This window comes from Monodelphis domestica, chromosome 1, assembly GCF_027887165.1.
Source record: "Monodelphis domestica isolate mMonDom1 chromosome 1, mMonDom1.pri, whole genome shotgun sequence".
NCBI lineage: Eukaryota > Metazoa > Chordata > Mammalia > Didelphimorphia > Didelphidae > Monodelphis > Monodelphis domestica.
Genome location: NC_077227.1, coordinates 593,869,515 through 593,882,016, shown reverse-complemented (window position 1 = coordinate 593,882,016; position 12,502 = coordinate 593,869,515). Strand labels below are relative to the sequence as shown.

The window sequence follows — 12,502 nt, the reverse complement described above, 5'->3', positions numbered from 1 at the left end:
TGCTTTGAGTTTACTTGCATATATGTGTGAATTTATTTATGTTATACAATCTCAATATGATCTGATCCAATGTACTGTGCTAGGCATCGGAGATACAAAGACAACATTTAAAAACTATCTCTTCCTCTTCCCTCTCTTTCTGAGAACCACAAAATTTAAGTTAGAAAGCTTAGTGGCCACCTAGTCCAATTGACAAATTCTGACAAAAATCTGACACCCAGATTTTTGCTTGAATATCTTCAAGGAGAAGGAATCAGTCTTTATGCAGCCCGTTCCACTTTTCTCTTTTTTAAACTCTTACCTTCTGTCTTAGAATCAATACTGTGCATTGGTTCTAAGGCAGAAGAGTGGTAAGGGCTAGGCAATGGGGGTCAAGTGACTTGCCCAGGGTCACACAGCTAGGAAGTGTCTGAGGCAATGTTTGAACCCAGGACCTCCCATCTCTAGGGCTGTGTCTCAATCCACTGAATCACCCAGCTTCCCCAGCCCATTCCATTTATTTATTAGTTGAATCAAGCTTTTTATTCAATGTTACAAAAAATATTTAGTCAAACAGACCAAAACCCATGTCATCATCAGATTCCTCGGATTCTTCTTTTTTTGCTTCCTCTTTCTTCTTCTCCTCAGCAGGGGCAGCTATGCTAGCAGGAGCAGCACCTCCAGCAGGGGCAGCACCACCAGCTGCTGGGGCAGGGCCACCAACTCCTACATTGTAGATGAGACTACCAATGTTTACATTGTTTAAGGCCTTTGCAAATAATCCAGGCCAGAATGGTTCAACATTTATACCTGCTGCTTTAATGAGAGCATTAATTTTATCCTCCATAACTGTAACCTCATCATCGTGAAGGATGAGAGCGGAGTAGATGCAAGCAAGCTCGGAGACTGCCATTTCAGAAGCTGGGCAAGGAGAGACTTGTTTGTAGCGGTGCTAGTCGCCGGCTGAAGTGAGGGTTTACCCCAACGTGGCCTTTAGCTTCCGAAGAAGAACCAAGTACCTTACAAAGAACTGAAGAGCCCAGCCCATTCCATTTTAAAAGATATATTCATTAGGAAGCTTTTCCTGATATCAAATCTAAATTTATTTCCATTAAACTTCCATCTATGCTCCTGGATGTATCCTCCTGGGCACCAAAGAGAATAATAATTCCTCCTCCAAAAGAGAATCTTTCAAATATCTGAAGACAATTAATATGTCTCCCCTTCTCTTCTCCAGCAAGATTCCTTCAATAGAACTACAAATGACATGGACTCAAGGCTCTTTCATCATCCTGGCTGCCTTCATCTGAATTCTACTGAGCTTATAAATGTCCTCATGGTGCTCTGAAATGAATACTCCAGATGACATTTAAGAGGTTACTTGAAATTCTTTAAATATTACAAAAGTAAGGAACAACCTTGGCCTCAAAGAAGAGATATAAAATACTTTTCTCTGCTGCTCTGTGGAAAATCCAGGTGTGGAACACTGCATTTAACATCAAATTTGTTTGATATATTTGACTAAATTTTTTCCCTATCTTCTTCCTCTTTAAAAAAATTCATGGTTAATAAGGACTAGTGTTCTGAGGGGAGGGGCAAGGAAGAAGGAAAAAATAATAATGCATACAGCAGTGAAGGTCTAGTTAAGATTAGATAAATTTATAGTAGGACTGATCAGCAAGATTTTGTGTTTTCTTACAATACCAGTAAATATCACATGACTATGAAGGAAGAGGGCAGAGGGTAGAAATAATAAAAAAAAATTGGACTTTGGCAAGATGCAACAAAAGAATGAGGGATTCAAGACTAGATGATACAGAGTTGATTGATTTCACCAAGGAGGACAGGGACAGGAGAAGTGTACTCAGTACTACGAAGTGTAATGGCTACAGAAAGAACTGAGGGTGGAATGAATGGAGGTCATGGTGGAAGGGAGAGTAAAAAGGAGAGAAAATAAATGCTAAATTTTTTAAAAAGCAAAATAAAAGTTGCATAAGAACAGGTTTAGAGTTCATAGGACAGGGGAAATGAAATGATAAAAGATTATAATCAGATAAAGGAATTTCAGAGTTCATGAATGTGAAAGGGAAACTTTTGTGGGTACCAGCAAGATCAAGGACATGATTATGTGTATATGTCTAAGGTACTCAACTTGAATAGATTAAGGTACTAGAAAGTTAAGACTTAACCCCAAAAAGTTTCCTAATATGAGAGCAGAAATTAAAATGAACAGAAGTACTGTGGACAAGGTACTGAACTCTGAGAAAAGAAAGTAGAATGGTGGGGAAAATGTTCATAATACTCATTAAGATCTGGATTGGGTGATAAATCTGAATGGCATGGACCTGAAAAGGACATGCTGTTGAGTGATGGTGTTAAGAGGCAAAGTCTAGAAGTAGCAATGGGAAGCAAGGAGTATTCCCATTCACCCAACACATTGCCATTGAAACAGTGTAGTGTTGCTGGCAATAGTGACATCAAGAGGGAGTCAAGTGTCAGTAAATGTCTAAAATGTGAGAAAGTATGAGAAAAGAAAAAGTTTAAGATGAAAGAAAATCTGATGACACAAGAATGTAGTGGAAAGAATGAACAGGTTTGGAAAAGGACTTGGATTGAAGCAGACTAGATTAAGGAAGACAACTATTTATGGGAATTGTGAAGATTGGATTTGGCTATCTCCTGATTGTAACAATGAAGGTTCTTAGCTCTTCCTAGATAGTGAAGATAAAATTGTAATCCCCAGTCTATTTTTAGATTTTAATCCCCAAAGTGTTAACTCAGTATTTAAAGTAGATCTACCCATTTTAACTACAAAAAGGTGTTAACCACAAAAGGTGAACTAACCAAAAAAGGTGTTAACTAACCACAAAAGGTATAACTAACTAAAAAAGGTATGAACACCCATTTCGGGCAGTCCTGGAAAGGAGAGTCTGCTGTGATTGGTAGATGTAAAATTTAGGGGAGGTGAAACAAGAGAAAAAGATCTTTAAATAGAGGAAACAGGCACACAAGGATCAGTCACTCAAAGTTGGGCTGAAAGACAGACTCTCGGGTGGAGTAAAGAGAGTCTCTTGGAGAAAAGAGAGACTCTCGGATACTGTCACTTGGAGCAGGAGGGAAGACAGACACTCAGACTTGGAGTGAAGACACTTGGCTATGAAACTGGACCCTTGGAGGAGTGTGTAGGAAACCTCAGACTGCTTTTCTTTTAAGACAGTCACCATGGTGATTGTAAAGGCTGACTTCTTTCCTTGTCCTATCTGAAGGCTGACTTCTTTCCTTGTCCTATCTGAAGGTGTGAACCTCCAAGAAAGACCCATTGTCTTGAGACTCCTTTCCCCTGACTGGTGCCTTAGAATTTCTATCAGAGGAAGGCAGGTCTCTGTCTCTGTCTCTCTCCCCCCTCTCTCCCTTAGTATCTTCCCTCTATTATAAAAATTAACTACTATAAATCCATTTTACTTTAGTAATAATTCATTTTGGGATTTGGAATTAAATCCCTGGTGATCACCTATTAATTATTCAGTCCAAACCAAAAAAATCAAACAGAATGGAAACTGTAGGACTACACCAGCAGCCAAGAGTTTCAGAATCACTTGGAAAAAGTAAGAGAACTATTAAAGAATATGTTCAAACAGAGCATCAATGCAGCCACTGATGAGAGGTCCACTGAGGAAGTTCGAGGTTCTCCCGATGTTCAAACTTGAGATGATAGTGAAACTGTAACATGAGAGGCCCTGCATGGTCTGCTTCGTAGCAAACAAGAATCTGCCTTATGGAAGAATTAAGAAAATACATTTTTTCCCCTTCCTAGCAGAGGTGGATATCCACTACAAATGTGGATGATTGTATATACTCTCAGTTGATGTGATGGGTCATTTTGCTGACCTGCTTTTTCTTTAAAATCTTTGCTACAAAGGACAGTTCAGTGGACAGAAGAGGAAGCAATCACATATTTGTAAAGCAAAAGATATCCATAAAACAAGACAAAAAATATTAAATGCTGTGTTTTTTTGTTATGAGGGAAAATTCTTTCTGTGGGGCTGTATAAAAGTGATCACTTGGGAGTCACTGAAAAGTGACAGCAATGTAAAAAAAAAATCCAAGAATATAAAAATTAAGAACATAAAAAATTTATTAATTTTTTTTGTATAAGACACCATACAAGACATTAGGATAACAAAGATGAAAACATAACAATCCCTATTCTCATGAAATTTACCTTCTATCCAGGGAAATAGCATTTCACATATAGATTTAAAAATATATACAAAATAAATGATGAGAAATGATTTGTTCCAATGGCCATGAAGGCAACCCAAGCAGGTGCTATGGAGTGCTTCGAGATTGCTTAGTCATGGAAGAAGCCATGGCCATTCACTGCACCTGGAGCCATCACCTGTCATCTTGACTTTTGTCTTGCCACTGGACTTCAATGATTCTGGACTTTGTGCAACTCTGCCTCACTTATTTAATACAATTTATTCACAAATCAAAAGATATCACCAACTAGGGAAAATGTTTATAGCACGAATCTCTAACAGAGGCCTCATTTCTGAAATATATAAAGAACTGAATCAAATTTATAAGAAAACAAAATATTCCCCAATTTACAAATGGTTAAAGGATATGAATAGCAATTCTCCGATGAAGAAATTAAAACTACCCATAGCCACATAAAAAATGCTCCAAATCACTATTAGAGAAATGCAAATTAAAACAACTCTGAGGTACTATCTCATGCCTATCAGACTGGCTAATACAACCAAAAAAGAAAATGATAAATGTTGGTGGGGATGTGGAAAAATTGAGACACTAATACACTGCTGGTGGAGCTGTGAACTGATACAACCATTATGAAGAGCAAACTAGAACCATGCTCAAAGGACCGTAAAACAGTTTACACCCTTTGACCTAGCAATATCACTATTAGGTCTGTATCCCAAGGAGATCAAAGATAAGGGAAAAAGGCTTATTTGTTCAAAAATATTTATAGCAGCTTTCTTTTGTGGTGTCAAAGAACTGGAAACTGAAGCATGGTTCATCAATTGGAGTATAGCTGAATAAGTTATGGCATATGATATGATTGTGTCATATGAAATTATGAACAAAATAAATGATCACCAAAATCCAGACATATAAAGTAGTGCAAAGTGAAGTGAGAAGAACCAGGAGAACACTTGTACATAGTAACAATAATAAACTATGATGATCAACTGTGAATGACTTCACGATTATCAGCAATGCAAGGATCCAGGACAACTCCAAGAGACTTTTGACAAAAAGGGGCTATCTGCACCACTATAGAAGGAGCTGATGGTAATTTGAATGCAGATTGAAGCATACCATTCTTCACTTAATTTCCTCCATGAATTTCCTCTAGTTTAAGCAGTATGCATCTTCTTTCACAAGATGAACATGGAAATATGTATTGCATGATAACACATGTACAACCTATATCAGATTACCTGCAGTCTTGAGGAAGGAGGAGGTATAGAACAGAGGGAGAGAACATGGATTACAAAATTCCAGGAAATGATTGCTGAAAATTATATCAATAATGTAATCTGGAAAAAAATTTTTTTTTTAATTTAAAGGTATCACCAGTGACATCATTTTAGTCCTCTTCAAGTTCAAAGGACAACAACCAACCATATAAAGTAAATACAAGGCAATTCAAGAAGTATTCACACCTATGGAGATCAGGAAAGACTTCACAGGTGGTGGTGCTTAAGGAGAGTTCTGAAGGGAGCTAGGTATTCTCAAAGGTAGAAGTGAGAAAAAAGTGTAGGAAAGGGGGACAGCCTGCATAAAAGCCCAGAGACAGGTGATAGGATACTGAGTGAAAAAATTAAAAGTAAGCCAATTTGGGTAGGGATGTAGAGTAAGTGAGTTAAAGGGAACAGTATGAAATAAATCTGAAGGGCAAGGTGGAACCAGAATGGGAAGTGTTAATGCCAAACAGAAAAGTCTGTATTGAACTCAACAACAGAGAATGGCATTGTTGGACTTGTGCTTTGAGAAAATCAATCAGAGAACAGGCTGGAGAGGGAAAAAGATAAGAGGTAAGTGAACCAATTGAGAGGCTATTGCAACAGTCTAGGAGGAGAAGTGAGAAAGGTAAACTAGAGGTGGCCCCTGTGATAGGTGGAATCAACAATAATTGGCAACTGGGAGAAAATTGAGTATGATTGAGATTTCTGATGAGAGACTAGAGGATCCAAAGACCATTAAGAAAAAAAAAAGCTAATTCATAATATGTATCTAGAGAAAGGAAGAAGAAAACTAGGTTTCCTATGGTTATGGTTCAGGGGGACACCATAGTTCTCAAGTCATGTGAATCTTTATACAATATATTTAAGGCAACAGAGTCAATGAAGCCCAGAACTTGGGGTAAAAAATGTCTAAGTTCAAGTCCTGATTAGGACACTTATCTAGCCGTATAATTCTGAGCAAGTCAATTAAATCTTAACAGCCTCTGTATCATCACTTGGAAAATGGGGATAATAACAGCATCTACCTAATGGGTTGTTATGAGGATTAAATGTCAAAATATGTATAAAATACTTTGCAAGTCTTGAAGTTCAATATACACACTAGCTATTTTAATTACTAATTCCACCAAATGGGAATATTTTGTCTCTTAAAAAAAAATCTAACATCTACCAAGGTCTAGATGTTTTTTTAAAAGAATTTTCACAAATAGGCTCCTTCTACTTGATAAATATGCATATAGGAATAGCAATAGGGACAAGACTTAATTTCCCAAGCACAAGGAACTCCAAAGTAAACTCCTTTCAATGAAGGCTACCACCCTTGCTGTAACGAACTCTGAGAGCTAGAGGGGCAGTGAGAGGGTACATAAACAGCATGGATCAGAGGCAGCATTTGAACCCAAGTCCTCAGGGCTTCCAGTCTTCCAGGGCAGCTTTCTACCTAATAAGCCAGTGAATCAGATGCCAGTGGCCTGCTTATGGACTTAGTACATTCTAATCTGGTTCCAGTCTCAGTCAAGAACTTTGCTGGCCAGTGTAAACCTTAAAATTTCTTAGACTTATGAATGTTGGAAATTTCACCATTGGGAAATTTCATACTTGGAAAAAATTTCCTACTGATAGTAAGAACTCTATTGGAATGTGAAACCCCTTGGCATGGGAGGATCCTTCTCCTCCCTACTTAAGACTACTTTAGGACAGAAACCTTTTCCTAAACAATGGAAAGGGCTTTGACCTATGCTTAAGCACAGAACAGGAAGTTCTTTGAGTCATGATTGATTTTAGAATTGATACAACAGAGATACTTGGAATGACAGAACCAGGTCTTGGAACTTACAATCTCCACCCTACTCAGTCTAACAGGATTTAGGAAGGGCTGCAGCATAGATCAAGATTTAATTATTTGAGAATATGACCTACAACAGACATGTGCAAAGGAAACAGACCTCTGGGCAGTTCTGGGTTAAGCTAGAGCCACCATTGGCACAGGGGAGACATCGACAGTGATTGGTAGATGTGAGAACTGAGGGGAGGAGGTTTTGTTCTGGGAGGTTTTGGCTCTGAGAGGTTTTGCTCTGAAGGAGTCTGAGAAGAGAGAGGTCCTGGAGGGAGAGCTCCTGGAGAGGTCTTGAAGGAGGCAGTGGAAGGAGAACTCAGGAGGAGTCAGGAGGAGAATTCTCTGGAAACATTTCTTGAAAGGAGGCTCTCTTGAAGGTGGAGCCTGAGGTTGGCATGAGAAGCCTTACCTAGAGAGATCTTGGGTGAGTGATAAAACCAACTGACTGATTTATTCATTCTTATTCCTTTCTTCCTTTCTCTCTTTTTCTATTGATTAATCAGTGTATTATAAATTAAATTTCTCTATAAAACCCAGTTGGCTTGGGCATATTCATAAATTGGGAATATATTCCCTGGCGACCATCTTATATTTATATAAAACCAAGACACAGTAGAAAACATATTTCAGCGGTCATAATTGTTATATATTTCCCTTGCTCCCAAACATTTTAATTATCACAGCTTATGGCTCCCACTCTCTTATCTACAACTATTTAACGCTCAAAACTATTTTAAATCTAACACCAGTCCGTTTTCTCCCTGGCCTTGAGCGTTATACCTATACATTATGCACATGGGCATATACACATATAAATTCTAAAGCAAACTTTATTTCCAGAAATGATTCAATTCAAAGTTATAAACACTTTTAAAAAATCTGTCAAATAAAAGCAACATCTCTGAACCAAACAATAGAATATAGAGTTCCAAATTTCATCAATCAAGCTGAAAATGAGTCATTCATATGGACTCAAGCATTTACGACTCTTTTGATGATAAAGGTATCAAAAGTTGTACCATTATGAAAATTTTAAGCAAAAGAAATTTAAGCAAATAGTCTTTATAGCATAGAATCTAAAAGCTAAAAGAAACCTAAGAAGTCATCTAAGTCATCTTCCTATTTTATGGATGTGGAAACTAAGTCTCAAGGAGGTAAAATGACTCACCCACAAGGTTGCACACATAATTATCAAAGACAGTATGTGAATTCAGTGCCAGTGATCTTTCCACTGGACCGTACTACCTCAAACTTTTGTTTTATAAGTTACAAGTTATTTTTACACAACCTTGTGAGGAAATTAGTACATGGAACCAAAACATCAAATCGGAGCCTATCTTTGCACAAAACATGCACTCAATAAATATGGAATGAACTAAATAAATTACATTATAGAAATTAAATTAACTTATTGTATGATAAATACTCCATATTAGGACATTTCTTATATTCATATCAATATGGTCAACAGAACAATTTAGGATCTAGAAAACTAGAAAAAAATAGCTGTTATTAGTCTCTGTAAAGTTTGCTTGTTCTTTTGTGAAACTGAATATTTTTATTTCAACTTGCACTATAATGTGAGAGACAAAAAAGCTGACTTAACTGGCACAGGACACTATGGGATAAAGAAATTCCCCTTACCAATGCAAATGATCTACCTAGGGAAGCATTAGGGAACCAGTGAACCTTTTGGAGACTGGGTGCCCAAACTGTACCTTCAAGCTAACTGTGAACTGCCCCCCCTCCTCCCACCAATCCCCACTACCTTGGACAGAGGTGGAGTAGAGAGACAAGGTATGTGGAAAAAAGTCCTCAGGTGCAGTGAAAAGTGCAAATGGAGAAGCTCCTCCTCCAGCACACCACGGAATGCAATTCACTAACACAGGCCTAGGATGATACAGGCAATATGCAACAGAAGCAGGACTTCCTGGCTTTAAGATAATATTCTATTCATTATACCACATGGCCTCTCCAAATACCAAGATGCTTATTAAACTTTCTGGTTAAGATTCAATAACCAGTGGCTCCTATCATCAAGGACTCCCTAAGAATTATTTACACTTATCATCATTCCTCTCATCACTGAAAGTATCTCACACTTAAAGTAGTGTTTTAAGCCTATCCTGTCCATTGCCATTTGATTTTAACATCAAATCCGTGAAGAAGGCTGAAATGATAGGTATTATCCACAATTTAAACACAAGAAAACACAGAAGAAGTGAAATCATTTGCTCAAAGGCACTTTCAGCAAATTAGTGGCAGGGCCAGAACTAGAACCCAAATTCCAGTGTTCTTTGTATTATTTTACTATTGCACTTTTGAATCATCTGTAATTTATACAAATACTTCCTCCACTCAAATTAATACCCATTTTTATAAAAGAGATTTTAACAGTCCAGTACAGAAAAATATTAATCATGATACTGGGTCATTCAGAAACAGTATGCTATGTTCAGTGTACCTTGATTAAGGTAGGAAATATAATATCCTTTAGAAATATTTACAATCGAAATAGTTTAGTTTTTAAATTTAAGAGGACTGGTCCAACCTTCTCATTTTATAGGTAAAGACACTGAGGCCCTGGGAATTTAAGAGATTTACAAAAGGTCACATAGTATTTTCCAGATGTGGGTTTTGAACCTCTAACTATCCTGACTCAGAGACAGTGCTCTTTCCACTAAGCCACCAGTTACTCTCCATATGAACTATAGTATTTATTAAATACATATTCAGTCAACAATGTTCATGAAGCTGCTCTTTAAAGAAAAAACAAGTGTCCAACTGGTTTTTCTCCCCCTCAAAAGTTGGAAAGATAGAAGGGCTCTTAAAGAACCTTCTTACTCTTGGTATCAGTTACTATTCCTTTCTTATTCTTATACTAAAACAAACAAAAAAACCAGTTGTAGTCTCTTCCACAAAATCTGTATAACTAAACCCTCCAAACCAAACTGAAGGTCTATTCTCAGGATTATGCAGGCACACACTAATGGTTTAAAACTAAATTCTGCTTCCCAAGAATGCCAGCAAAGGGTGGGTCATGAAATCTGAATGAAATAAAGAGATGTTTGACAGATGTTGCCAGTTTATGAAAGCACAAGCCCTATACTAATTCAGTCAAAAGTTGATAGCACTTTTGTTTTCTGTATTAATCACTTATTAAACAGAAAAATCTTCCTAAAATGAAGACCTAGATCAGAAAATACCACTCCTGGGCTTTGACTTAAAGAGTAAAAACAAATACCCAAAGAAACACTTTAAGATAGAAGTAACTCCTTAAAAGCGATTTCTTGGTAGACTTACTTCACCACGTTTTAAGATGACTTTAATGCAGTAACGCACCAGACTAAAATGAAGGAGCAAGGGCAAATAGAATAGGCAGGTGAGACGACTGGTGGTATTTCGAAACATAGCCTCAATTTTCAAGCAAGGAATTACTGGAAGATAACTGAGGGATAATGGAAGTTGAAAAACTGCCAAGGGGGTGGAAAAGCTGCAGAATAAAAGCATATCGTGGAGTAGGGGAAGTTTGGGGGGGTGTCTGGTCCAAGAGTCACTAGGTATCCCGAGAAATCAAAGAGATCCTACCATTGGGAAACGAGCAGAGAGAGGAAATCCACACCCCATCCCTGACAGATCAGATTAGCTGGCTCAGGGGCATTACCAAGCATCGACCCACACCAGGTTCCCAGATACCCCGTTGCCCGGAACCCTCCGCGTAAGCGCCAGCCCCGGCCACTGCCTCCAGGGCCTTCCGAGATGGAGCAACAGTCCCAGATATCCCACCCCGCTTCGGTCCCTCATACCCCCCGGGTCTGCCCTTTCCTATGCCCTCTCCAGCTCTTCAAGCCTGGAGGCCGTTCTCCAGTCAGGTACCTTTGACGAAACGTTCGGTGGTGGATATTTTCTGGCGGCTCCTTGGTAACATGGTCCCCTCCTCTCCCACTTCCTCCTGCTCCTCCTTGATCGGGGTGGCGGCCGGGCCCTGGACCGCCGCCTCCTTCCCCGACTGTCTTCGTTTTCCCCAGGGCCGGCCGGCCCGCTCTTCCCCTACGCGGGATCTTTAGGGCAGCTTAGGCCCGAGGAGGCTGCGCTACCCTCCCCCCCCCACCCCCCGGGTCCCGGCTCGTGTTTGCCTGTCGGAATCCCGCCCCGCGCGACTCCCTTTTTCCTAGCCGCAGTGGCCGGCGACTGAAAGTCTGAAGCGGCAGCGGCGGCAACAGAGCCAGTGACAGCTTCTCGGGACCCGTCCCAGCTCGGCGCGCACGCGCGTCGCCCCCTCGTGGCGCGCGCCCCTCCTACCCCGCGCGCGGCTTCCACTATTCCCCAGAGCCACCACTTCCATTCAGCCCCGCGCGCCCCCGCCGCCCTACAGCGGCTCCAACGCGCCGCCGGACTTCTGAAATCCTCCCCGCCGCCCTAGCGGGCCTTCCCGCGGCTGCGGCGCAGGCGCCCGAGTCGCTCGCTTTCGTGCGCAGGTGCATCTACTCGCTGGGTTCCTATCCTGGCGCTGCATGCTTCGGTACGGTTTTCTCTTTCCCTCCGCGCGCCTTCTCCGTTCGCACCCACGCCCATGGCTCCTAATGCATCCTTCTCTGGAGAGTGAGGAAGTCGCGAGCGCCGCCGCCGCCGCTACTGCTGCCCCCTTGGGGGAGCCTCGAGACTCGTGGCTTCAGCCAGCTCACCCGCTCCCAGTAGGTCATCTCCAGTTTCTTCTTCAGCTCCGCTTTTCCGCGCGTGCGCGCACACACGGCCGCCAACGTGCTCCTATGGTCGCAGCCAACCCCGCGCGCTCCTCCCTCCCCCGGAACAGGAACTGAGCCCTCAGGGAGCTACCTTTCTTTCCTGGCTCTAGGGCTAATCGTTGCTGACTTCCTTGGCTTGGAGGATTCAGTGCTGGAAAGAGACAACTTCGGAAACTTCTTGTTTAAGGGAGTTGGAGGATAGGGAGGAGAAAGGCTGGACGGCTTCTCCCTCCCCGGAAAGTCCGCATATATTAGGCCCTTAATAAATGCCTGTTGACTGAACAACCTAGACGGGCCAATATATCAAAGGGTGAGATGTAGACAAAGTTGTGTTGATGCCTGTCAGATTTGAGAAATGGGTAGTAGTTCAATTTTAATGGGAAGTAGAACTGGGCCTGGGATCAGGAAGATCCATCCTCATGAATTCAAATCAGTACCAGCTGTGT

At 40.6% G+C, this 12,502-nt stretch overlaps 2 protein-coding genes across 2 annotated transcripts in view; both read right to left on the bottom strand.

Moving 5' to 3' along the window:
* The window catches only part of PPP3CC (protein phosphatase 3 catalytic subunit gamma), an 87,847-nt gene extending 75,843 nt beyond the window's left edge, over positions 1–12,004 (bottom strand). Inside the window, exon 1 of the mRNA XM_007476477.3 lies at positions 11,188–12,004. Within this exon, the coding sequence (XP_007476539.1) occupies positions 11,188–11,239 (52 nt within the window). The 5' untranslated portion in view covers positions 11,240–12,004. The remainder of the gene's footprint in view (positions 1–11,187) is intronic.
* On the bottom strand, positions 496–973 carry LOC100030587 (60S acidic ribosomal protein P1-like). The gene has a single exon (XM_056813690.1). It carries the CDS (start codon positions 890–892, stop codon positions 545–547), a length of 348 nt encoding a protein of 115 aa, XP_056669668.1. The 5' UTR covers positions 893–973; the 3' UTR covers positions 496–544.
* Positions 12,005–12,502: the final 498 nt, after the last annotated feature.

What these genes read in the sequence shown, in the direction of transcription:
- LOC100030587 (XM_056813690.1), bottom strand. Translation starts at nt 892, where the DNA reads ATGGCAGTCTCCGAGCTTGCTTGCATCTACTCCGCTCTCATCCTTCAC.